Source organism: Odontesthes bonariensis, chromosome 18, assembly GCF_027942865.1.
Source record: "Odontesthes bonariensis isolate fOdoBon6 chromosome 18, fOdoBon6.hap1, whole genome shotgun sequence".
NCBI lineage: Eukaryota > Metazoa > Chordata > Actinopteri > Atheriniformes > Atherinopsidae > Odontesthes > Odontesthes bonariensis.
The window spans coordinates 22,117,999-22,145,350 of NC_134523.1; the positions used below are offsets into that span (position 1 = coordinate 22,117,999).

Here is a 27,352-nt window from a genome sequence, read left to right on the forward strand (position 1 = left end):
ATGTGTTTATTTGACACATAGCCAATAAACACGTAAAAAACTACTCAGAGTATATATATATATATATATATATATATATATAAAATCTAATCTAAGGTTCATTCATTAACTGTTGTGTCCTTTCATTGATCCTTATGAGTAGAAGAAAACAGCCAATTATCACTGAAATACTGCTGATCAGATAGGAGTTTCTGTGAGAATTGCTGGTAATAATGTCCGTATAAAAGATTGTTAGAATCAAGCTGGTAATACTGCATCTGTTCTATTTAATTTATTATGCACATAAATGACATAAACTGTTGTTGTAAAGCCACAGTCTCAGAGTAAGTTTGACATACCTTCTTTATCTTATAATGTAAAGAAACAAAGTTTATAAAATAGCACAAACAAAGGAGCATATATGAGGTTCACTCTTTAACACAATTCTGTTTTCTTATCATTTTTAACAGCAGCTCCGACCTCCTTTACATCACACAGTTTAAAGGAGACGGTGTCATGTCACTCTGAAGGAACAGTCAGTGTTACACTGTCATCTACTGCTGTTAAAAAAGGCAGTTAAAGCCATTCTCCTGTGGATTTCATTGATCTATTGTCCTCATCAGTATATAAACATATGACAGCAGATATCTGTAAGCCTCATAATAATACAGAACACTACTGATGACTTCTACATGAGGTCCCAAATGCACTTCAGTAACAGAGAGGTTCCTTCAGTGGTATGGAAAAACTAGTTGGTCCTTTACTAAAAGGCTTCAGTAAAGTTAATGTTAACAAATCTGAAGCAAAGTCACACAAGTCTAAATAAAAGTCAAACTGAATAAAGGTTTTATTGCTTTAAGTCTTATTCTGACTGATGGTCTGACTGTTATATAAACAGTGTGGCAAAGAAAAAAGTCATTTGATGAATGGAGCCATAATTAAAGAAAGCTTTATTGATTTGAAACATGAAAGATCAACAACAGAAATAAAAACGTTAATGTTGATGCATTTATTGACAGAAAGAAAGACAGAATACACAGTGAGACTTGAAAGAGATTAAAACCAGTATCAGAGTCCCAGTGAGTCAGGTCAGGACTGGGAACACTGGTCTCTCCTCACTGTCTCTGAGACTAGAGTCTGGGAGGCCTGGGTGGCCTCACAGGTCACAGAGCTGGCCTTCTCCCACAGGTCTGCAGGGAGCCTCAGGGTGCTGCTCCAGCTGTAGAGGCCGTCCTTCTGCAGCACCCCGGGGCTCCTGCTCTCCTCCAGGCTGCTGCTGCTGCTGCCGTCCACCTTCCAGGACAGACTCCAGTCTGAGGGGAAGCCCTTGTTGGCCAGACACATTAAAGTGGCCTTCCCTTTCTTCAGCTCTTCACTGGAAGGGGTTAACATTGTCAGGGTGGGAGGGGCGTTACCTAGGAGACACCAATCAGCTTAGAGCACAGAAGCCATACAGCTGTCAAACACCAGACACTTGAACACCTTTACTCTGAGAAAGAAGATTTTCTCCTTTAAGGAGTTTCAGTCACAAGTTTTCTTCTGCTCCAACAGTCTCTCACACCTTGTTTCACTTCCCTATCAGAAACCTCTCATGCATGTCAGCAAAGACAGAATAATCACACATTTTCTATTAAAATGTCAAAGAAGTCCTAAAACATCACTAAAGCATGTTTCCTGGTATTCAACAATCTTAACATTGCACATGCAGTATTTAGTAGAAAACTGAATAATAGAAAAAATAAGTGAGAACAATCAAACAAGTTTCAAGTAAACATGAACCAGAATTCAGAGAATTCTTCAAATGGTTTCAAACTCTAAGCAAACCGAATAAAGAGACAACAGTTATGGTGTTGGAAACCTGAAAACTATCCTAAGAAATTACACGCTTCATCTTTCCTTCACATCAAGCGGTTTGAATTTATGTGTAAAATGAACGTTGTTCTAACATTTTGACTCAGGTCTCACTTCAACTACATGACAGAAGAGCAGACTCAAATATATGAAAACTGAAACTATTGGAAAAAGACAGATTTTTATCCTTCAACATTAGAAATAAGACATTTTAAAGACTAATTAACAACATCCTGTTGAATTTGTAATGTAATATAAACTTACTTCCAACATCCAGTCTGGTTCCTCCACCAAAAGTCCACCACAGTGATACAAACTCATTGAACCGCCGTATAAAAACCTCTGACTGCACAGAGACACGGCTCTCTGACTCTGTCACACTGAACTAAACCAAAAAGCCCTGAAGAATAAATCATTAAACCCAAAAAACTAGTTTTACTTTATTTCCTTTGACCAACGTAACAAGTTTTTTAAAAATTTGGATCAAAATCATGAGATTATATTTTAGCACAATAGTATTTGAAAAATAACTTCTTCTTTTTTTTCGTCTTAACAGGCAGAACAAAGAATAAACTACAACAAAAGAGAAAAAAAAAGAAACAGCAACTAAAAGCAGCTTTAATTGAACTTACTTCCAACATCCAGTCTGGTTCCTCCACCGAACGTGTACCACAGTGATACAAACTCATTGAGCCGCCGTACAAAAACCTCTGACTGCACAGAGACACGGCTCTCTGACTCTGAGACAAAGAAAGTTACTCAACAAAACAATGATGAATTTATGAGTTTATATCAAATAAAAATATATGAACATATAACACATAATAACACTGTATATTATTTAATTTAGCATTTACAATTCATGACTTAAATCATCTTTATATTCATCAACGTTTTAGACTGATGATCATTTATTTTACTAAATAATAAATAGTCTGGCAAGATATGAAAGATTCAGACAGTCTAATTTACTGGTAGATCTCTATTTATATCACTTTCTAGAATAATTTAACAATATTTCATTGAAAAGTTTCATCGTTTAAAAAATGTCCTCTGTAGCGGACATTTTGTTCTGGATTTTTTAACAAAAGATGGAAGGGATTCACTAACAGAGAGAAGCAGAGAGGCAGAGAGAATTTTACTGCAGATCGTTCCAGTAAACTCAGATTTTGAGTTGTCTGATGAGGAAGATCGACAAAGGTTAGCCTCGGTTATCCAAACATTCAGATGTATTGAGCCTCACACACCAGAGTTCAAATAGTAGCAGAATCCATGACCAGAAATCAGTTCTACAAACTAAGAAATTCCATTAAGATTATCAATGACCTTGACGTGTCTGATGAGGACAAAAGCAAAGATCTCCAGTGGAAAGTCAGGCCTCTCCGAGACAAAATGAGGCAAGGATGTTTAAGGCTATGTACACACGTAGCCGGGTATTTTTAAAACCGAATATTTCCCCCCCTCCGTTTATAAAATAATTCGTATCCACATTACCTCGTTTTCGAAAAAAACACCTTCCACACATAACCGAACATCTGCGTTTTCACCTGTCTTGACAACCCAAATGCAATTGCTGTTTTGCGCAATCTGCCCTCGTCAGCTAAATAATAAAGTGTGCATGCAACTTTTTTGAGCACACTGACAGGTGATCGCATGACAGTGTACTGCCCCTCGATATGAGGACGTAATAATTCCGACAGCGACAGGAGTGAGGACCGGGACATGCGAAATTGTCACGCCATTCCTCTGGGAGTACGACTTGGGCGTGTAAAATCAAGGCAGTAAACAGCGCCTGCACAATAATAACCACCACAGTTCTCAAGGCATCCATGCTTATTCAGTAAACAAAGGTCGCACTTTAGACTTTAAAGCAGATTTGTTGTTGTTTTGGTGCATATTGTGACGTTCGAAAACGCAAAACTCCGGTTATCTCTGTCTACACGCAGCTGCATAAATGGAGTTTTAAAAAATCTTCACTTTGCCCGGAGTTTTTAAAAACATTAGTTTACGATGCGTTTTTATGCATTTTCATGTGGATGACAGGTCCAAACGTAGAAAAATATATTCGTTTTAGCAGATACCCGGCTACGTGTCGATGGGGCCTAAGTCTTCCAAGACATTTGTCCACTGATGAGCAAATGATTCCATTTACTGGTCGCTGCCCTGTTGGGCAGTATGTTAGGGGCAAACCATACCCAACTGGACTGAAAGTGTTTGTCTTCGCCACACCAACTGGTATGGTCTTAGATTTTGTGGCCTACCAAGGCAAGACCACCTTCAGAGTCACAGAGGGACAGGGCATTGGAGAACAAGCTGTCCTCCATCTGGTCCAATCCGTTCCCAAAGGAACCCACTTGTTCTTTGACAGGTTCTTTACGACCGTCAACCTCCTGGACCGTCTGATGGCAAAGGGAGTGTCAGGAATCTGAACCCTTGTGATGAACAGAATTCCAAAGGAGTGCAATATTACAGGGGAGAAGGCCATCAAAAAGAAAGGAAGAGGGGCATCAGAGATGGTGGTCAGACGAAGTCCTCCTGAACTTGCTGTCATTAAGTGGTTTGACAATAAGCCAGTGGTCATGGCATCCTCTGCCTATGGCAGTGAGCCTTAGGACTCTGGGGATCACCGATGCGTGGCTTCAGTATGAGACTGACTGCCAGTTCTTATGTTGAAATAGATATTTTCATTGAATTTATTGATTGTCATCGTGGTTTAGTTTCACATGTATGAAATTCTAATTCATACTGTAGTGGACACGGGATATCTTTAAAAAAATAAAAAACATTTTTAAATATTCTCAATATACTCATTGCCTCCCAAACAACTAGGAAAGATGATAAAATTGTGATATGACGAATATTTATTTTCCCGGTAGTCAGGACTGAAATAAAAAATGATACTAAAGGAGAAAGAAGTTCCATACAAGACATGACTTGAGTTTTTTTCTTTTGGTTAATTTAGCTTTTACAATTTTTTCACATGAAATCTGTTACATATTTATAATGAAACAAGCTGTACACATGATATTTTTCAAAAAGTTAAAGTAAGTTAAAATAAGAATAAAGAAGTTTTCAGTTAATACTTGTATGAATTGGCTGTTAATCCTTACACCTGAATTTTAAAATTCGTTGAAACATTTCAAATAATAAAAAAAAACACCATTTAATTTGAATTATTCATCATTTATTTCCAAATTGACAAAAAATAAATGAATAAGTAATTAGAACAGAAACCTTTAAAGAAATCCTTTACAGTTTCTAATCAATTTCTTGATGATAAAAAATGTTGGAGACAGTCAGAGCATTTCCATAGAGAGCCACTTTGCATCAGCAGCACCATGCTCCAGTGCTCTGGGAGAGTTTATAGTCCTGAGAGTTTAACACTGGATGACTGACAGCTGACCTTCATGACAACAGAAGCCACAGAAATCCTCCTCATCAGAAACATGACTTTGATCTGCGTCCTCATCTGGACTCTCCTCTGCTGCTGCTTCACAGGTAAAGTCCAGAGAATCAAACTCCTCTCCTCTATGAACATCCGTCCCTCTGAAATGAAGCCGACAAAAGCATGAAGCTGCTTTATGTTTTTGTCTCTGTATCCTCAGAGTCCAGAGGTCAGGTCACAGTGACTCAGCCTGGAGCAGTGAGCTCTGCTGTGGGAGGCTCCGTCACCATCACATGTACTACTAATAAGAATGTCATTAATGGTGACTCTGTTGAGTGGTACCAACAGAAGCATGGAGAAAAACCTAAATTAATGATTTATTGGGCAGTAAACCGGATAGGTGGTACTCCAGATCGTTTTACAGGTAGTAAATCAAACACTGAATTTATGCTCACTATCAATGGAATCGAGACTGAAGATGCTGCAGTTTATTACTGTAAGGCCAGACACAACATCAACAGTCAGTATTCGTTCACACAGTGAAAAACAGTCATACAAAAACCTCCCTCAGTCAGACTGAACAGAAACTGAACCGACAGCTGCAGAGACTGATACAGTTCACTGAGGACACACACACACTCAAACACACATAAGAATCCTAACTTTCACACTCTCTTTCTTTATTAATAGAAGCACATAACTACTTTTCACATTTTTCCGTAAATAAACCATCTCTCAGCATGCTTTCATTTATTTAACCCTTTGAGGTTTAAAACATTTCTTGGAAAAATTAAATACTGAATGCATCCAAATACAGCCGAGTAAAAATGAAGAATTTGAAGTCAAATAACTTCATAGCCTTGATCATTTCAACATAGGTTTAGGCATCTCTTTCCTTTTCTTTGTTCTGCTGATTTATTTTATGTTGGATATTTGGAAATCAATACAAAGGAGGTTTTAAAGCTTTCAGATATCTTTTTCTTAACATAACTTAGTAATAACTCAGTTAGGTTCTGAATAATTTGTCTTCATACAGAAGCTGGTGCTCCATTCAGTTAATACTTAAAACACCAAGTCATTACAAGAAGTGAAGTGTATCAACAAGAAATTGAAGTTCCTGTTCCTCTGAGCATTTCATCCCAAAACACTTTCTTTACATTTAAATGGGTTAAGTGAAACTTTATTTATATAAGCACCTTTCAAGATAAAGAAGCAATAGTTAACCAAAGGGAAGTTTAAAAGGATGAGTTTCCAGCTCCTGTTTAAAAGAGATTATCCAGTCTCAGCGGGAAAGAGTTCCAAAGTCTGGAGGCCACTGCTGCAAAAGCTCTGTCTCCTTTAGTTCCCACACCTGTATGATGCACAGTTAGCAGGCTCTGATCACACGACCTCAGGGACCTACTGGGGATGTATGAATGTAAATGATCTCTGACGTACAGCTGCTTGTCCATGCAGAGCTCTAAAAGTAAAAATGAATGCCTTAAAGTGGACTCTGAAGTTGGTGGGGAGCCAGTGCAGATGAACTAGGCCGCCGTGGCTCAGTGGTTAGAGTGGATCATCCAGTAACCAGAGGGTTGGCAGGTCAGTTCCCACTCTCACCGTTCTGGATCTCACCGTTCAAAACATTGGTCAACTGACAGCTGGAGGGCTGACAGTATAGCTCCCTGGGTGCTGTGAATGGCTGCCGCCCCAGTGTGTAAGGCATCTGTCTCCATGAGTGTGTGACACCGTGCATGTGTGTGTTCAACAGGTGCCAACCTGGATGTGTTAAATGTGAAGGAATATTTTTGTGTATATCCTGTATCTACATGACAATAAAAATCTTAAACTTAATTTTCAAAGGTGTGACATGTGAGTGTGTAGACGGCTCAGTTAGAAGCGGCAGCGTTATGAACAATCTACAGATGTTCCCAGGTGTTTTTGCTTCGACAAGAGAACAAAGAATTACAATAATCAGGTTGTGATGAAATAAATGTATGAATAACTGTTTCCAGTTCAGAGTGTGAAACAATGGGACTTCTTAAGTTTAAGAAGATACCAAACATGAAAATAGTTCCAAACAACATGTTTTTTTTTTCTTTTGTTTATTTGTTTTTCCTCAGAGAAAACCTTTTTCCTTTAGGAAACTAAAAAAACTACAGAAGTTCTTCCTCAAACATTTCCAGCACATTAAACTAAGTATGAAGAAGTTTTGGGTAAATACTTGTATAAATTCTCCCTGTTGGAGTCAGTCAGAGCATTTCCAGAGGGAATGTTGTCAGATCAGCTCACTACAGTCTTTATTGTGGCTGCTTACAAATATCTATTGATGCAGTTTAAAGGTCACATTGAGACACGAGCAGAAGAAATGCTGTAACTGTTTTATTCTCATGTAATCTTCCTCTGTAGTTAAATGCGTTTGTCCCTTTTGACCTGGAGATTAGATCACCATCACATCAGGGAACAGCCGACCAACAGATTCTTAAATGAGTGTGAAGAACATTGTTCCAGGACTGTGGAAGAGTTTAAGAACACATTAGATGTTTCTGTGAGATTGTTTACACTAAAGACATGAATCAGCCTTTATATAGAGATCACTGATGATAATTATACTCTGATGTTGTAAACCAATCAGAATGTTCTGTTCAGGATCCTACAGTGGCATGTTTCTGTGAGGCATTTTAGCTTTACTCACAGTTCCTACAGTGTGTGGATTTTTATCTACATATTTCAGCACAAATGTTTCTCCTACTGACATGCTTCTTTTATCATATTTAAGATGTTTTGATTGAAATTCTTCAGCAGAAAAATCAGCTTGATAACTACAAGGTTTTCATGGAGTTACAAATTCACAAAAAGTTGGAACATTAGATGAAGTCATTTCTATCATGGCTGAATTTAAATGACCATTCTGGGTTTTTCTATTAAAACAAACTCTGTATGACATGAGCTCATAATTCCTTTCTCACGTTGTTCAGCTATTATTTAATCTAAATTAATAAATATATTTTATTAGGTATGTGTGTGGATTTTATGGAACTGGTGGGGTCATTTCTTTCATTAAAACACAAACGAAAACATTTGTTTTGATGAAAAGGATTTTTATTTAATCAGGGAAATCTCAGTTATAAAAATCAATGAGAACAATTACGGTATTAAAAGATGATGAAGACATAAAATGGTTACTGTAGAAAAGAGACAGAGACCGTGTTGAAAAGTAAAGACTGAAAGAAAAAACAGTAACTTCAATATCTGAGTCCCAATGAGTGGGATCAGGACTGGGAACACTGGTCTCTCCTCAGTGTCTGTAAGACTGGAGTCTGGGAGCCCTGTTTGGCCTCACAGGTCACAGAGCTGGCCTTCTCCCACTGGTCTGCAGGGAGCCTCAGGGTGCTGCTCCAGATGTAGTGGCCGTCCTTTTGCAGCAGCCCGGGGCTCCTTTTCTGCTCCCAGCTGATGCTGCTGCTGCCGTCCACCTTCCAGGACAGACTCCAGTCTGAGGGGAAGCCCTTGTTGGCCAGACATACAAGTGTGGCCTTCCCCTGCTGCAGCTCTTCAGTGGAGGGGGGCAACACTGTCAGGGTGGGAGGGACCTGACCCACTGGAGAAAGAGAGGATACATGTTGAGAGGCAGCAGCTTTTTAATATCTCACTTCCTTCTCTGAGCTCAGTAACTACGGCAACAGACGGGCTTCACTGCTGAACCACAGCAACAGACAGGTTTCAGTACTAAATATAAAAAGGTTTAAGGCTTTTTGCTCCTCAGATGATTTCAGTTTTATTTCAGTCAGTGTGGTACAATCTAAAATCATGAATGCAATTTTCAAACCAGATCGTCAGCCTTCATGTCATGTATCACCTGTTTACATCAAAAACAAGTTTTTAATTCATTTCACAAATCATTTCGACACGTTTATATAAATCTATCATTTCTACCCTCTCCTGCTTCAGACTTTAGCGACTGCAAAATTACGTGGAAAAAACAGGATTTTCCTCCTTTACAGTCATTTCTCTCGAAGTATTTTCTGTTATTTTGCATCGTAAAACAACCTTTGTAAAGAAATGACATGAAGAAATATCCCTCACACAGTAGTGCATCACTTTTCTCCTGCTGAAATGTTTATATGCTGTTAGATAAAAGTGCAGCCCAGATCAGCATGGCTCAGAATTTTGACTAAATTGTTATCAATGACACAGAATTAGTCCCTGTGAAATGTTCATTCACACAGATATTAAGTGTGGAGAGAATAACTAAAGCGTTTGAGAATAACCTTCAACTTGATAACTTTGTTCATGAATTATTGTTCATGTAACATGTAAGAATTATTTTCAGTCGTCACCAGTTTTCAGAAGCTTAAAATTTCCTGAGTAACAGAGAGAAGACTTTTGAGTGTATCCGAATATATCGTCTCACTCACTCATCAACAATTACTGCAATCATATAAACTACATTTATTCATATATTTTTTATAAATGAACAGTTTTCTGGTTATGAAATGAAAAATAAGGAAGGATCTATACATTTCAGGTTATTAGGAGAGTAAAATGTACTTACAGTTAACTGTCAGTCTGGTTCCTCCACCGAACGTGTACCACAGTGATACAAACTCATTGAGCCGCCGTACAAAAACCTCTGACTGCACAGAGACACGGCTCTCTGACTCTGAGACAAACAAACTCACCAAAACTTTTTGTGTTTTCTAGAATTTTTGCTCAAATAGGAACTGAAGAAAACACAGAGCAACAAATGTCTCCCATCAGATTTCTATATATTTAGTATTTTAACGTTTGTGAAAATAAAAATGGACTCATTTGATGCCGTCTTATGAAACATTTTACAGAAGGTGAGATATTATGACCCCATGAATGAACTAATAAGAGACGCTGATAACAAATCTCATTAATTAACCCAAAATGTTGTACTTAAACATGCATATATCTTTATTTGATAAAATTGTCACAAATGCAATAAAGCTCATGTTGAACGTGTTCAGAAATGCTGATAAGGAGACAGGAAGGGGTGAAGGATGGTGTTATAGTCCAAGTGTTTTTCACTTTTCAGTGTTGCAGTATTTCTGGGTTCTACGTTTTGTTCGACACGACTCTCTGACTCTGAAACAAACAAACTGCAGAACTTTTTAAAATTTTGAGAAATACAAAGTTAATGTCAAAGTGCTTTACACATCCAGCAATAAACAGGATATTTCAATTCATTATAAAATAATACATTTATGAATGTAAATGACAGACATATTTAACAACATGTGTACAGATAAACTGGTAAAGCACTGAAAGATTCTGCCGTGCAGCCAGATCCATTGTAGAGTCCATCAGAGAAATATTGAGCAGGATTATTAACAATTGTTGATCAATGAAAAAAGTAACAACAAATTATGAAGGTTTTTAATTTTGACAATAAAAAAGAAAATCAAAAAAAAAAAAGATAATTTCAGAAAAAGACTGTAAAGTTTCTGATCAATATCCTGATTGATAAGACAACTCCCTGTTGGAGTCAGTCAGAGCATTTCCATAGAGAGCCACTTTGCATCAGCAGCACCATGCTCCAGTGCTCTGGGAGAGTTTATAGTCCTGAGAGTTGAACACTGGATGACTGACAGCTGACCTTCATGACACCAGAAGCCACAGAAATCCTCCTCATCAGAAACATGACTTTGATCTGCGTCCTCATCTGGACTCTCCTCTGCTGCTGCTTCACAGGTAAAGTCCAGAGAATCAAACTCCTCTCCTCTATGAACATCCGTCCCTCTGAAATGAAGCCGACAAAAGCATGAAGCTGCTTTATGTTTTTGTCTCTGTGTCCTCAGAGTCCAGAGGTCAGGTCACAGTGACTCAGCCTGGAGCAGTGAGCTCTGCTGTGGGAGGCTCCGCCACCATCACATGTAAAACCAGTCAGAATGTTTATGGATCCGACCGTTTATCCTGGTACCAACAGAGAGATGGAGAAACTCCTAAACTGCTCATTTACTATGCTAGCAGCAGAGCATCAGGGACTCCAGGTCGTTTTACAGGCAGTGGATCAAACTCTGACTTCACTCTGACCATCAGTGGAGTTCAGGCTGAAGATGCTGCAGTTTATTACTGTCAGAGTTTCCATGTTATCAACAGTCAGGATATGTTCACACAGTGAAAAACAGTCGTACAAAAACCTCCCTCAGTCAGCCTGAACAGAAACTGAACCGACAGCTGCAGAGACTGATACAGTTCACTGAGGACACACACACTCAAACAAAAGCACATATATGAACTATTGATAAACTCTACGTGTAACACACATTTAATCTCTGTCAATAGATGCATATAAACACATTTCACATATTTTTCCGTACATGAACTCTCTTTAAGAGTATTACCATTAATTCAACATTATTAACCCGACATCTCAGGTGACTGAAGCTCCAGTTCTCATCACAGTCATCCAAATATTAGTGTGAATTATCTATATCCAAGTCTCTCCAAGTACATGGAGACAATAACACTACAGAAATAATAATAAATGATATTTCTTGTTTTAAAATGTATTATGATTCATTTATTTTTATCCATAAATACACTTTCATGACTGGCAGCAGTTAGAAGATTAATGAAGATTTTAGGACACACAAACAGAAAGTTCAAATATTTACGCTGTGAATGAAAAGTGGGCAACTATTCAGATTTCAAGCATGATAGTATCTTTAATTATTATTATTTTTATTAGAACTGAGTCTATTGAGACTTTGGTTAGATTGAGGTAGAAATTTGTAGATCAATGCATTTTATTTTTAGTAATTTTCAGATGTTTTTTTAAAAAATGTACAGATAAGATGTTAATAACTTTCCTTCGTTAAAAAACTGGTGCTCCAAACAGTCAGTATTTAATACAGTAAGTTATAAAGTAGAGTGTTTGCCATAAAATATTCAAACTCCTCTTCCTGTGAGCGTCTTCTCTCAACAAACTTTCTGGGCATTCTCAGAACAGTAACGCTGACACATTGATATCAGAGCAGTTGTGTGATCTGTTCAAATCCTAAACCCACCCCACCCTCATCTCTCTCTTTACCACATCCCACTAAACCACCAACTAACCCATCAGACTCCTAATCATGAGGTCAAAGCATTTATTGAAGCATTTTTCTGAATTCTTATTCTTGATAAAGTTCTCTGATGCAGCTGAACAAATATCCTCTGAGATGGAGGACCATGTTATTTATTCCAAAGTTCTGGGACAGTTCATTCATTAACCTGAGTTCACTGAGCACATTATCTGACATCCTGATCCTCAGAGTTACTTTGTGACTCTGAAATAACAAGTCTGCAACAGTATCAGAATGGTAATGTTACCCATCTGGAGACAAAGAATGAAACGCCAGATCAGTTCAGCATCAGACTTTTTAATATACCACAGTGATCATGTTAATGTTAACTGCAACAGACTCATCAGTGAAAGCAGGAAACATCCTGACATGTAGAGGACAGCTCCAGCTGACTGACTCTGGGTGTTTGCATATGTGTCCTGCCTCTCTGCTCCCAGATGTTAAGAGGTCAGTGTTGATCAGTGGCTGTCCAGACCTTTCAGAGACACTGACACACCAGCAGCACAATGATGATGATGTCACTGACTCTGCTGCTGACCACCCTGGGGCTCCTTGTTCAGGGTGAGAAATGAGCAGCATTTACCATCATTCATCTGTTATAAATGTTTTTAAACTGATTATTTTTTGTCTAGTTAGATGAATTTGTTGTACTAACTTCTGTCCTCTTTATCCAGGTTCATCAGGGGATATCATCCTGACTCAGACTCCTGGATCTCAGTCTGTTGCTCCAGGACAGACTGTCTCTATGAAATGTAAAGCCAGTTCAGCAATGAGTAACTACCTTCACTGGTACCTTCAGAATCCTGGTGAAGTTCCTAAACTCCTCATTTCTTATGCCACAACTCGTCAGTCTGGAGTTTCGGATCGTTTCAGTGGAAGTTATTCTGGAACTGACTTCACTTTGACGATCAGTGGAGTTCAGACTGAAGATGCAGGAGTTTATTACTGTCAGCAGGGTGGTTACAGCTGGCCGTTGTACAAAAACCTCCTTCAGCTGCAGAGGAACTGAGCTGAATGAACAGCTGCAAAAAAACTTTACTGAAAGACAGTTGAAAGCTAAGGGTGCACAACTTTATGATAAAAGACCAAAAACTGATCAAACTACAGCACTGATCCTTAAGAAACTTCCTAATTCCTGTGAAGTTTTAAAAATCCTCCTCAGCAGAAGGAAACATCTAAATAAACCCTATTTTTATTGTCATGCGCTGTGGATGACAACATTTCCAGACGTTTTGTCCAAGACATTCTCAATAATACCCTGTAATCTATCAAAATCACTAATGAACCTAACATGTGTGTTTTTGGATGGTGAGAAAAAGCCGGAGAACCTGGAGAGAACCCACGCATGCACAGGGAAAACATGCAAACTCCACACAGAAAGGCCCGGCTGGGACTCAAACCAAGAACCCTCTTGCTGTGAGGCGACAGTTCTAACCACCACACCACCCTGCAGCCTTCTCACAAACTGCTTTTATTGTCAAATATGGATTTCATGCACAGTTCAGACCGATGTTTGAAACATATTTATCCAGAAAATTCCAATAAAGCTTTCGCAAATATTCCTGAGCAGAAGGAAATATCAACATCATCTACATTTTCATTGGCATGGACCTTTATATGGTATCATTTCCAGACTTTTTAGAAATCCATCTGTATTCTTAATCTGATTCGTCCTGTTCAGGTGTATCAATCACAAACGTCGTACAAAAACCTCACAGCTGGAGAGGAACTGAAATGAATGAAGAGCTGCTGAGAAGTAAAATCTATTTGATTAGTTTATCATGTCTAATGTGTCACAATCATATCACTTTCAGAATTTGTCTTCAAATAAGATGTTTTCTATAGTAAAAAACAGTAATTTGCCAAAAATCAGAAGAAAACACCAAACTTGCAGCGTGAATAATCTTCCCACCTTCCTGAACAGACTCCAGTCTGAGGGGAAGCCCTTGTTGGCCAGACATACGATGGTGGGCTTCACCACCTGCAGCTGCTTTCCAGAGGGGGGCAGCACCATCTGGGAAAGAGGGACCTCACACACTGCAGAGACAGAGGATACAGTACAGAGTTTAGGTGAAACTCTTCCTCAGGGTTTCACTTCCCTCTATCGCCTCAGTTACCATGACAACAGATGAGCATCACTGCTGAACCGCAGCAACAGACAGGTTTCAGAAGTGAAGATAAAGTAGTGAAATAATTTAGGTAAAAACATCATGAACACAATTTCTCATCTGTTTTAAATGCTAGAGCATATTCATGTAAATATCTGAATAAAACTCTGCTGCTTACCACATTATCAACTGCAGAGATATTTAATTTGATATATGCCACACAGAGTTGTAAAAAAGTAGTCTGATCTCTTACTAACAGTAATGTGAGCCTTCGTGCTGTTGAAACGGATCAAATTTACTCATAAGAACTCCAGTCCTGTTCATTGTCATAAAACCTTTCACCAGAGATGACATCAGAGATTACTGACAGCGTACAAAGTGATACTAACAACACTGTTGTGTGAGTAACTTTACAGGCTTAATAATGAGAAGAATGTAACAGAACATCAGAGAGAACTTAAACCTGCAAAGTCTGCAGATTACAGTAATGTGTCGGACAGATTGTTGATATTCATTATTTTTTAGAATTTATAAAACAGCAAAGACTCCAATGTTGAGTTATTTTTCTTATATTTGTTCATTTAGAATAAAAGCTGTTCACCACTGAACTACGAATTAGAATCATTCAAACCAATAACACAGGTTAAATGATTATATAAAACATGTTTTCCCACGAATACAAAACTGTTCTCAAACCTTAATATGAAGAAACAGAACTTTTGTTCAGTTTTATTCACAACATATTTTCATCCATCATAACAGACATTAGAAACTCATTTTTAAACTTAACAAAATATCACAATTAAGTTTTCATCAAACACATCTTTTATTCTGTTGAAAGATAAACTAATACCTGATCAAACAGTATGCAGTCATGTGAAATAGCTTTTTTTTAAATATATCAAATAACAGAAAAATGATCAGTTTGTTGTTCAATGATTCACATGTACTGACAGTTAGATTTCAGTCTGATTCAGCCACAATGATGAATAATTACTGATCAGCTCTACAAAAACCTCTGACAGTAGAGAGACATGTCTTTGGAACAAACAATGCAAAAGATCATTTAATTTAATAATCAAGAAGTTTGTGTCAAAATGCTCAATAAATTCATCAAATAAATAACGGAAATCACGACTATATTTAAAACACTTTAAAAACAGAAATGAACCGGAGCCTTAAACAATTCTACAATAAAACTTGTTCAATGTTAGAATTATGAGAAGATGTCTTATTGAGGAAGATGAAACTTTTTTTTAAATAGATGATTTTGGTGTTTGTGAATTATGAGCAATGACTTCAAATTTAGATTTTATAGATTTAATAAAACAAACATATATGATGGAACGTGACAAGGATCTGATTAATATCTTAATGAACTCTATTGATAAACAGCATCATCAGAAAGTTCCAACTCCCTGTTGGAGTCAGTCACAGCATTTCCATAGAGAGCCACTTTGCATCAGCAGCACCATGCTCCAGTGCTCTGGGAGAGTTTATAGTCCTGAGAGTTGAACACTGGATGACTGACAGCTGATCTTCATGACACCAGAAGCCACAGAAATCCTCTTTATCAGAAACATGACTTTGATCTGCGTCCTCATCTGGACTCTCCTCTGCTGCTGCTTCACAGGTAAAGTCCAGAGAATCAAACTCCTCTCCTCTATGAACATCCGTCCCTCTGAAATGAAGCCGACAAAAGCATGAAGCTGCTTTATGTTTTTGTCTCTGTATCCTCAGAGTCCAGAGGTCAGGTCACAGTGACTCAGCCTGGAGCAGTGAGCTCTGCTGTGGGAGGCTCCGTCACCATCACATGTAAAACTAGTCAGAGTGTTTATGGCTCCAACTATTTAGCCTGGTACCAACAGAGAGATGGAGAAACACCTAAACTGCTCATTTACCTTGCTAGCAGCAGAGCATCAGGGATTCCAGGTCGTTTTACAGGCAGTGGATCAAACTCTGACTTCACTCTGACCATCAGTGGAGTTCAGGCTGAAGATGCTGCAGTTTATTACTGTCAGAGTCTCCATCAAATCAACAGTCAGTGGGTGTTCACACAGTGAAAAACAGTCGTACAAAAACCTCCCTCAGTCAGCCTGAACAGAAACTGAACCGACAGCTGCAGAGACTGATACAGTTCACTGAGGACACACACACACACAATTCTGTAAAGTAAAAATGATATTACTTAAATTATTAATCATCTATTTATATTGTATTATTTCCTTTCTTATCTGACTGATTTAAAAAACGTGGTGCAACAACATGGGAAAATCCATTAAAAAAAATTTCATGACCTCTGACCTCATCATCATCATGACTTATGACCATCTCAGCAATATCCAGTTAGAAAACATGAATGCACTCCTCAGTTTTCCAAATTTTGACTTGATGGCCCAGATGAAAACTCTACATCTTCCAATTTAACAGTATTTTTATTTAGATCAATAAACATTTGTTTAGTTACGTAAAACATGTATATCAAATCATAAATAATAAATATGTTTGATTTTTAAAAAGTGCCTTCAAACGGTTGAAAATCCACTCATCCATTTTCTTTACCTGTTTAATCCCACTCAGCTCAGGGTCTGGGGATGCCTATATATATATATATATATATATATATATATATATATATATATATATATACGTGTGTGTGTGTGTGTATATTTATTTATACAGGTTCAAAAATGTCTGAAAAACCAGCTATAAACTTTTTTTTTCTCAGGTCCATTCATTAACTGTTGTGTCCTTTCATTGATCCTTATGAGTAGAAGAAAACAGCCAATTATCACTGAAATACTGCTGATCAGATAGTTGTATTCGTGAGAATTGTTGGTAATAATGTCCATATAAAAGATTGTTGAAATCAAGCTGGTAATACTGCATCTGTTCTTTTTAATTTATTATGCACAAAAATGACATAAACTGTTGTTGTAAAGCCACAGTCTCAGAGTAAGTTTGACATACCTTCTTTATATCATAATGTAAAGAAACAAAGTTTATAACAGAGCACAAGCAAAGGAGCACATGTGAGGTACACTCTTTAACACAATTCTTTGTTTTCTTATCATTTTTAACAGCAGCTCCGACCTCCTTTACATCACACAGTTTAAAGGACTTCAGTAACAGAGAGGTTCCTTCAGTGGTGTGAAAAAACTAGTTGGTCCTTTACTAAAAGGCTTCAGTAAAGTTAACGTTAACAAATCTGAAGCAAAGTCATAAAAGTCTAAATAAAAGTCAAACTGAATAAAGGTTTTATTGCTTTAAATGGAGCACCGCGTTAGTTCTGGCAGACCACGTAGTCAACGCGCCCTTTGCCTATTGGCTGACGCCGACCCAACCCTTATGTCCAGCTGCGCTCAATGGGTAATCAGCTGATGCTTGCAATTGGATGTTGGCATTTGGGGCACTTCATTTAAACTTGGTTTGCTGTCACTGCTTTTTTTTTTGCTCTCTGCTTGCACCCACCACCTCCCCTGCTCCACCGACTTCTCATTGCCAAACAATGTCATACCGTTGTTCATTGTTGCTTGCTCTGTTCTAGGGGGGTTGTTGCCTTTACAGCAAATGGAAGGCACTCCACCTGAGGATGCTGCTGTTCCCTGTCTTGGCTTCCATGGAGCTCATGGAAAAGTCAGGAACTTCCTCCGAACAGAGCCATACCGCCAAACACAAATTGTATGCATTCAGAATAAGCTTCTGAAATTCATCTCTGTTCTCGTCTCGTTTGACGAGAGTGGTTCTGACAGAAGTCTTATTCTGACTGATGGTCTGACTGTTATATAAACAGTGTGACAAAGAAAAAAGTCATTTGATGAATGGAGCCATAATTAAAGAAATCTTTATTGATTTGAAACATGAAAGATCAACAACAGAAATAAAATCGTTAATGTTGATGCATTTATTGACAGAAAGAAAGACAGAATACACAGTGAGACTTGAAAGAGATTAAAACCAGTATCAGAGTCCCAGTGAGTCAGGTCAGGACTGGGAACACTGGTCTCTCCTCACTGTCTCTGAGACTAGAGTCTGGGAGGCCTGGGTGGCCTCACAGGTCACAGAGCTGGCCTTCTCCCACAGGTCTGCAGGGAGCCTCAGGGTGCTGCTCCAGCTGTAGAGGCCGTCCTTCTGCAGCACCCCGGGGCTCCTGCTCTCCTCCAGGCTGCTGCTGCTGCTGCCGTCCACCTTCCAGGACAGACTCCAGTCTGAGGGGAAGCCCTTGTTGGCCAGACACATTAAAGTGGCCTTCCCTTTCTTCAGCTCTTCACTGGAAGGGGTTAACATCGTCAGGGTGGGAGGGGCGTTACCTAGGAGACACCAATCAGCTTAGAGCACAGAAGCCATACAGCTGTCAAACACCAGACACTTGAACACCTTTACTCTGAGAAAGAAAGTTTTCTCCTTTAAGGAGTTTCAGTCACAAGTTTTCTTCTGCTCCAACAGTCTCTCACACCTTGTTTCACTTCCCTATCAGAAACCTCTCATGCATGTCAGCAAAGACAGAATAATCACACATTCTGAATTAAAATGTCAAAGAAGTCCTAAAACACCACTAAAGCATGTTTCCTGGTATTAAACAATCTTAACATTACACATGCAGTATTTAGTTGAAAACTGAATAATAGAAAAAATAAGTGAGAACAATCAAACAAGTTTCAAGTAAACATGAACCAGAATTCAGAGAATTCTTCAAATGGTTTCAAACTCTAAGCAAACTGTATAAAGAGACAACAGTTATGGTGTTGGAAACCTGAAAACTATCCTAAGAAGTTAACACGCTTCATCTTTCCTTCACATCAAACGGTTTGAATTTATGTCTAAAATGAACGTTGTTCGAACATTTTGACTCAGGTCTCACTTCAACTACATGACAGAAGAGCAGACTCAAATATATGAAAACTGAAACTATTTGAAAAAGACAGATTTTTTATCCTTCAACATTAGAAATAAGACTTTTTAAAGTCTAATTAACAACATCCTGTTGAATTTGTAATGTAATATAAACTTATTTCCAACATCCAGTCTGGTTCCTCCACCAAAAGTCCACCACAGTGATACAAACTCACTGAGCCGCCGTACAAAAACCTCTGACTGCACAGAGACACGGCTCTCTGACTCTGAGACAAACAAACTCACCAAAACTTTTTGTGTTTTCTAGAATTTTTGCTCAAATAGGAACTGAAGAAAACACAGAGCAACAAATGTCTCACATCAGATTTTTATATATTTAGTATTTTTACGTTTGTGAAAATAAAGATCGACTCATTTGATGGCGTCTTATAAAACATTTTTACAGAAGGTGAGATATTATGACCCCATGAATGAACTAATAAGAGACGCTGATAACAAATCTCATTAATTAACCCAAAGTGTTGTACTTAAACATGCATATATCTTTATTAGATGAAATTGTCACAAATGCAATGAAGCTCATGTTGAACATGTTCATAAATGCTGATAAGGAGACAGGAAGGGGTGAAGGATGGTGTTATAGTCCAAGTGTTTTTCACTTTTCAGCTTCTCTCAGTGTTGCAGTATTTCTGGGTTCTACGTTTTGTTCGACACGACTCTCTGACTCTGAAACAAACAAACTGCTGAACTTTTTAAATGTTTGAGAAATACAAAGTTAATGTCAAAGTGCTTTACACATTCAGCAATGAACAGGATATTTAAATTCATTATAAAATAATACATTTATGAATGTAAATGACAGACATATTTAACAACATGTGTACAGATAAACTGGTAAAGCACTGAAAGATTCTGCCGTGCAGCCAGATCCATTGTAGAGTCCATCAGAGAAATATTGAGCAGGATTATTAACAATTGCTGATCAATGAAAAAAGTTTAAAAAAAAAAGTTATGAGGATTGACAAAAAAATTTATTTTGACAATAAAAAGAAAATTAAAACAAACCCAGATTCATTCAGGAAAACACTGTAAAGTTTCTGATCAAGATCCTGATTGATAAGCCAACTCCCTGTTGGAGTCAGTCAGAGCATTTCCATAGAGAGCCACTTTGCATCAGCAGCACCATGCTCCAGTGCTCTGGGAGAGTTTATAGTCCTGAGAGTTGAACACTGGATGACTGACAGCTGACCTTCATGACACCAGAAGCCACAGAAATCCTCCTCATCAGAAACATGACTTTGATCTGCATCCTCATCTGGACTCTCCTCTGCTGCTGCTTCACAGGTAAAGTCCAGAGAATCAAACTCCTCTCCTCTATGAACATCCGTCCCTCTGAAATGAAGCCGACAAAAGCATGAAGCTGCTTTATGTTTTTGTCTCTGTATCCTCAGAGTCCAGAGGTCAGGTCACAGTGACTCAGCCTGGAGCAGTGAGCTCTGCTGTGGGAGGCTCCGTCACCATCACATGTAAAACCAGTCAGAATGTTTATAGCTCCAACCGTTTAGCCTGGTACCAACAGAAAGATGGAGAAACTCCTAAACTGCTCATTTACTATGCTAGCAGCAGAGCATCAGGGATTCCAGGTCGTTTTACAGGCAGTGGATCAAACTCTGACTTCACTCTGACCATCAGTGGAGTTCAGGCTGAAGATGCTGCAGTTTATCACTGTCAGAGTCTCCATCAAATCAACAGTCAGTGGGTGTTCACACAGTGAAAAACAGTCGTACAAAAACCTCCCTCAGTCAGCCTGAACAGAAACTGAACCGACAGCTGCAGAGACTGATACAGTTCACTGAGGACACACACACACACAATTCTATAAAGTAAAATAGATATCATTTAAATTATTAATCATCTATTTATATTGTATTGTTTCCTTTCTTATCTGACTGATTTAAAAAAGCGTGGGGCAACACATGGGAAAATCCATAAAAAAATTGTTCATGACCTCTGATCTCATCATCACTTACCATCATCTCAGTTATATCCAGTTAGAAAAACATGAATGCACTCCTCAGTTTTCCCCATTTACATAAATGAATGACTGGATGTTCCAGAAGAAAACTCTACATCTTCCTATTCAACAGTACATTGATTTAGATCAATAAATATATGTTTATTTACTTAAAATTATATATGTCAAATCATGAATAATAAATATGTTTGATTTTTAAAAAGTACCTGCAAACAGTTGAAAATCTGTTTTCCATTTTCTTTACCTGTTTAATCCCACTCAGCTCAGGGTCTGGGGTGGGGCTGCCTATATATATATATATATATATATATATATATATATATATATATATATATATATATATATATATATATATATATATGTGTGTGTGTGTGTGTGTGTGTGTGTGTATGTATATTTATTTATACAGGTTCAAAAATGTCTGAAAAACCAGCTATCAACTTTTTTTTTCTCAGGTCCATTCATTAACTTTTGTGTCCTTTCATCGATCCTTACGAGTAGAAGAAAGCAGCCAATTATCACTGAAATACTGCTGATCAGATAGCTGTTTCTGAGAGAATGTCCATATAAATAATGTCCATATAAAATATTGTTAGAATCAAGCTGGTAATACTCCATCTGTTCTATTTAATTTATTATGCACATAAATGACATAAACTGTTGTTGTAAAGCCACAGTCTCAGAGTAAGTTTGACATACCTTCTTTATATCATAATGTAAAGAAACAAAGTTTATAACAGAGCACAAGCAAAGGAGCACATATGAGGTACACTCTTTAACACAATTCTTTGTTTTCTTATCATTTTTAAGAGCAGCTCCGACCTCCTTTACATCACACAGTTTAAAGGACTTCAGTAACAGAGAGGTTCCTTCAGTGGTGTGAAAAAACTAGTTGGTCCTTTACTAAAAGGCTTCAGTAAAGTTAACGTTAACAAATCTGAAGCAAAGTCATAAAAGTCTAAATAAAAGTCAAACTGAATAAAGGTTTTATTGCTTTAAATGGAGCACCGCGTTAGTTCTGGCAGACCACGTAGTCAACGCGCCCTTTGCCTATTGGCTGACGCCGACCCAACCCTTATGTCCAGCTGCGCTCAATGGGTAATCAGCTGATGCTCGCAATTGGATGTTGGCATTTGGGGCACTTCATTTAAACTTGGTTTGCTGTCACTGCTTTTTTTTTTGCTCTCTGCTTGCACCCACCACCTCCCCTGCTCCACCGACTTCTCATTGCCAAACAATGTCATACTGTTGTTCATTGTTGCTTGCTCTGTTCTAGGGGGGTTGTTGCCTTTACAGCAAATGGAAGGCACTCCACCTGAGGATGCTGCTGTTCCCTGTCTTGGCTTCCATGGAGCTCATGGAAAAGTTGGGAACTTCCTCCGAACAGAGCCATACCGCCAAACACAAATTGTATGCATTCAGAATAAGCTTCTGAAATTCATCTCTGTTCTCGTCTCGTTTGACGAGAGTGGTTCTGACAGAAGTCTTATTCTGACTGATGGTCTGACTGTTATATAAACAGTGTGACAAAGAAAAAAGTCATTTGATGAATGGAGCCATAATTAAAGAAATCTTTATTGATTTGAAACATGAAAGATCAACAACAGAAATAAAATCGTTAATGTTGATGCATTTATTGACAGAAAGAAAGACAGAATACACAGTGAGACTTGAAAGAGATTAAAACCAGTATCAGAGTCCCAGTGAGTCAGGTCAGGACTGGGAACACTGGTCTCTCCTCACTGTCTCTGAGACTAGAGTCTGGGAGGCCTGGGTGGCCTCACAGGTCACAGAGCTGGCCTTCTCCCACAGGTCTGCAGGGAGCCTCAGGGTGCTGCTCCAGCTGTAGAGGCCGTCCTTCTGCAGCACCCCGGGGCTCCTGCTCTCCTCCAGGCTGCTGCTGCTGCTGCCGTCCACCTTCCAGGACAGACTCCAGTCTGAGGGGAAGCCCTTGTTGGCCAGACACATTAAAGTGGCCTTCCCTTTCTTCAGCTCTTCACTGGAAGGGGTTAACATCGTCAGGGTGGGAGGGGCGTTACCTAGGAGACACCAATCAGCTTAGAGCACAGAAGCCATACAGCTGTCAAACACCAGACACTTGAACACCTTTACTCTGAGAAAGAAGATTTTCTCCTTTAAGGAGTTTCAGTCACAAGTTTTCTTCTGCTCCAACAGTCTCTCACACCTTGTTTCACTTCCCTATCAGAAACCTCTCATGCATGTCAGCAAAGACAGAATAATCACACAGTTTCTATTAAAATGTCAAAGAAGTCCTAAAACATCACTAAAGCATGTTTCCTGGTATTCAACAATCTTAACATTGCACATGCAGTATTTAGTTGAAAACTGAATAATAGAAAAAATAAGTGAGAACAATCAAACAAGTTTCAAGTAAACATGAACCAGAATTCAGAGAATTCTTCAAATGGTTTCAAACTCTAAGCAAACCGAATAAAGAGACAACAGTTATGGTGTTGGAAACCTGAAAACTATCCTAAGAAGTTAACACGCTTCATCTTTCCTTCACATCAAACGGTTTGAATTTATGTCTAAAATGAACGTTGTTCTAACATTTTGACTCAGGTCTCACTTCAACTACATGACAGAAGAGCAGACTCAAATATATGAAAACTGAAACTATTGAAAAAAACAGATTTTTTATCCTTCAACATTAGAATTAAGACATTTTAAAGACGAATTAACATCATCCTGTTGAATTTGTAATGTAATATAAACTTACTTCCAACATCCAGTCTGGTTCCTCCACCAAAAGTCAACCACAGTGATACAAACTCATTGAGCCGCCGTACAAAAACCTCTGACTGCACAGAGACACGGCTCTCTGACTCTGTCACACTGAACTAAACCAAAAAGCCCTGAAGAATAAATCATTAACCCCAAAAAACTACATTTTACTTTTTTTCCTTCGACCAACGTAACGAGTTTTTTAAAAATTTCGATCGAAATCATGAGATTATATTTTTTGCACACTAGTATTTTTAAAAATAACTTCTTTTTTTTCATCTTAACTTTTAGAACAGAGAAAAAACTACAACAAAAGAGAAAAAAAAGAAGCAGCAACTAAAAGCTGCTTTAATTGAACTTACTTCCAACATCCAGTCTGGTTCCTCCACCGAACGTGTACCACAGTGATACAAACTCATTGAGCCGCCGTACAAAAACCTCTGACTGCACAGAGACACGGCTCTCTGACTCTGAGACAAACAAAGTTACTCAACAAAACAATCATGAATTTATGAGTTGATATCAAATAAAAATATATGAACATATAACACATAATAACGCTGTGTATTATTGTATTTAGCATTTACAATTCATGACTTAAATCATCTTTATATTCATCAACGTTTTAGACTGATGATAATTTATTTTACTAAATAATAAATAGTCTGGCAAGATATGAAAGATTCAGACAGTCTAATTTACTGGTAGATCTCTGTTGCAATGATGCTACAAATTAGCACTTATCAAACTTATTGATCAAACTTAAACAGCATCGTGGAAATGATCCAAGTCCCTGTTGAAGTTAGTCAGAGAATTTCCAATAAAAATCCCAAAGAACCATTTACTGAATGATCAATAGGAAATCTGCTCATCCCCTAATACCATCCATTCTTCCATTTTCTGTATCTGCTTGATATGCTTCAGGAATGCGGGGGGGGGGGGGGGCTGAAGCCTACCCCAGCTGCTTTTGGGCATTCCATATTAAATTTAAAGGTTTTTAAAAAGCACCTGCAAACTGGCCAAAATCCATCTGTTCTATTTTTATTGATATGGATACAATAACAGACACTGACTTTCATGTTTATTGGCTCTTGCCACACGTCTAAAACATGTTGTTTAGTTTTCTCGGGGTCATCTGTGCCTCTTCCCTCATCATCAGCTGATGACTCATCACTGCTTTATGTTCATGTCTGTCTGTCTGAAGATATGACACATGATCAGTAAATACATCAATCATATGAAATGGTAAACTAATGATGGATGTTTTTGTAAAGTCTTGACTTGTAATATCAGATAAAGTAGATATAAACTTTATGTCATTAAATGAGTCATGTGTGCTCACAGATAACTTTTAGTTTGGTTCTTCCAACAAATTTCCACCACAGTGATACAAACTGAATGAATTAGCAACTCTACAGAAACCTGACTGTAGAGAAACATGGCTCTGTGGATTTGAAATAAACAAACTAGAAAAAAAGATGCATTAATACTAAAAATGAAAAAAGTTCCACACAAAACTTTACTAATTTATTTTTCTTAATTTTTACAATTTTGTTTCTTCACTAAATTTCCAATCTGTTTAATTTTTAGACTGAACAAAACTGCACATACATTCTTAATGAAAAGTTATCAGTATGTTGAACTGAGGATAAAGAACTTTTCGGTAAATACTTGAATGAATTCTCCCTGTTGGAGTCAGTCAGAGCATTTCCATAGAGAGCCACTTTGCATCAGCAGCACCATGCTCCAGTGCTCTGGGAGAGTTTATAGTCCTGAGAGTTGAACACTGGATGACTGACAGCTGACCTTCATGACACCAGAAGCCACAGAAATCCTCCTCATCAGAAACATGACTTTGATCTGCGTCCTCATCTGGACTCTCCTCTGCTGCTGCTTCACAGGTAAAGTCCAGAGAATCAAACTCCTCTCCTCTATGAACATCCGTCCCTCTGAAATGAAGCCGACAAAAGCATGAAGCTGCTTTATGTTTTTGTCTCTGTATCCTCAGAGTCCAGAGGTCAGGTCACAGTGACTCAGCCTGGAGCAGTGAGCTCTGCTGTGGGAGGCTCCGTCACCATCACATGTAAAACCAGTCATAGAGTAGATGATGGAGAAGATCTGTTTTGGTACCAACAGAGAGATGGCGAATCTCCTAAATTGCTCATTAACTATGGGAATCGTAAAGTTTCAGGAATTCCTGATCGTTTTACAGGCAGTGGATCAAACTCTGACTTCACTCTGACCATCAGTGGAGTTCAGGCTGAAGATGCTGCAGTTTATTACTGTAAGGCGGAATTTGAAAGCAGTCGATATTCATTCACACAGTGAAAAACAGTCGTACAAAAACCTCCCTCAGTCAGACTGAACAGAAACTGAACCGACAGCTGCAGAGACTGATACAGTTCACTGAGGACACACACACACTCAAACAGCCAAAGAATCCTAACTTTCACACTCTCTTTCTTTATTAATAGAAGCACATAACTACTTTTCACATTTTTCCGTAAATAAACCATCTCTCAGCATGCTTTCACTTATATAAACCTTTGAGGTTTAAAACATTTCTTGGAAAAATTAAATACTGAATGCATCCAAATACAGCCGAGTAAAAATGAAGAATTTGAAGTCAAATAACTTCATAGCCTTGATCATTTCAACATAGGTTTAGGCATCTCTTTCCTTTTCTTTGTTCTGCTGATTTATTTTATGTTGGATATTTGGAAATCAATACAAAGGAGGTTTTAAAGCTTTCAGATATCTTTTTCTTAACATAACTTAGTAATAACTCAGTTAGGTTCTGAATAATTTGTCTTCATACAGAAGCTGGTGCTCCATTCAGTTAATACTTAAAACACCAAGTCATTACATGAAGTGAAGTGTATCAACAAGAAATTGAAGTTCCTGTTCCTCTGAGCATTTCATCCCAAAACACTTTCTTTACATTTAAATAGGTTAAGTGAAACTTTATTTATACAAGCACCTTTCAAGATAAAGAAGCAATAGTTAACCAAAGGGAAGTTTAAAAGGATGAGTTTCCAGCTCCTGTTTAAAAGAGATTATCTGAAGTTGGTGGGGAGCCAGTGCAGATGAACTAGGCTGCCGTGGCTCAGTGGTCAGAGTGGGTCATCCAGTAACTGGAGGGTTGGCAGATCAGTTCCCACTCTCACCGTTCTGGACTCAACATTCAAAACATTGGTCAACTGACAGCTGGAGGGCTGACAGTATAGCTCCCTGGGTGCTGTGAATGGCTGCTGCCCCAGTGTGTAAGGCGTCTGTCTCCATGAGTGTGTGACACTGTGCATGTGTGTGTTCAACCTGTGCC

The 27,352-nt window shown here is 38.2% G+C and overlaps 1 protein-coding gene and 2 gene segments (V, D, J or C); all 3 read right to left on the reverse strand.

The window, feature by feature from the left end:
* Positions 1 to 8,310: 8,310 nt before the first annotated feature.
* Positions 8,311 to 14,720, reverse strand: LOC142367355 (immunoglobulin lambda-like polypeptide 5). Its single transcript, XM_075449333.1, has 5 exons — positions 14,654 to 14,720; positions 14,201 to 14,325; positions 12,536 to 12,539; positions 9,750 to 9,857; positions 8,311 to 8,795 (listed from the first exon to the last, which is right to left on the reverse strand). Exons 1-5 carry the CDS (start codon positions 14,718 to 14,720, stop codon positions 8,467 to 8,469), a joined length of 633 nt encoding a protein of 210 aa, XP_075305448.1. The 3' UTR covers positions 8,311 to 8,466.
* Positions 14,721 to 18,380: 3,660 nt separating this feature from the next.
* Positions 18,381 to 18,683, reverse strand: LOC142367356 (Ig kappa-b4 chain C region-like). The segment is given in 1 exon segment: positions 18,381 to 18,683. A coding segment is annotated over 1 exon segment (303 nt).
* Positions 18,684 to 22,998: 4,315 nt separating this feature from the next.
* Positions 22,999 to 23,301, reverse strand: LOC142367358 (Ig kappa-b4 chain C region-like). The segment is given in 1 exon segment: positions 22,999 to 23,301. A coding segment is annotated over 1 exon segment (303 nt).
* Between the last annotated feature and the right edge of the window lie 4,051 nt (positions 23,302 to 27,352).

Coding starts and splice junctions, on each gene's coding strand:
- LOC142367355 (XM_075449333.1), bottom strand. CDS start 14,720: ATGAACAGGACTGGAGTTCTTATGAGTAAATTTGATCCGTTTCAACAG. Junction 14,326..14,653: donor GCACGAAGGCTCACATTACT/GTTAGTAAGAGA, acceptor CTGTCTCTGCAG/TGTGTGAGGTCCCTCTTTCC. Junction 8,796..9,749: donor AACCAGACTGACAGTTAACT/GTAAGTACATTT, acceptor CTCTTTCTCCAG/TGGGTCAGGTCCCTCCCACC.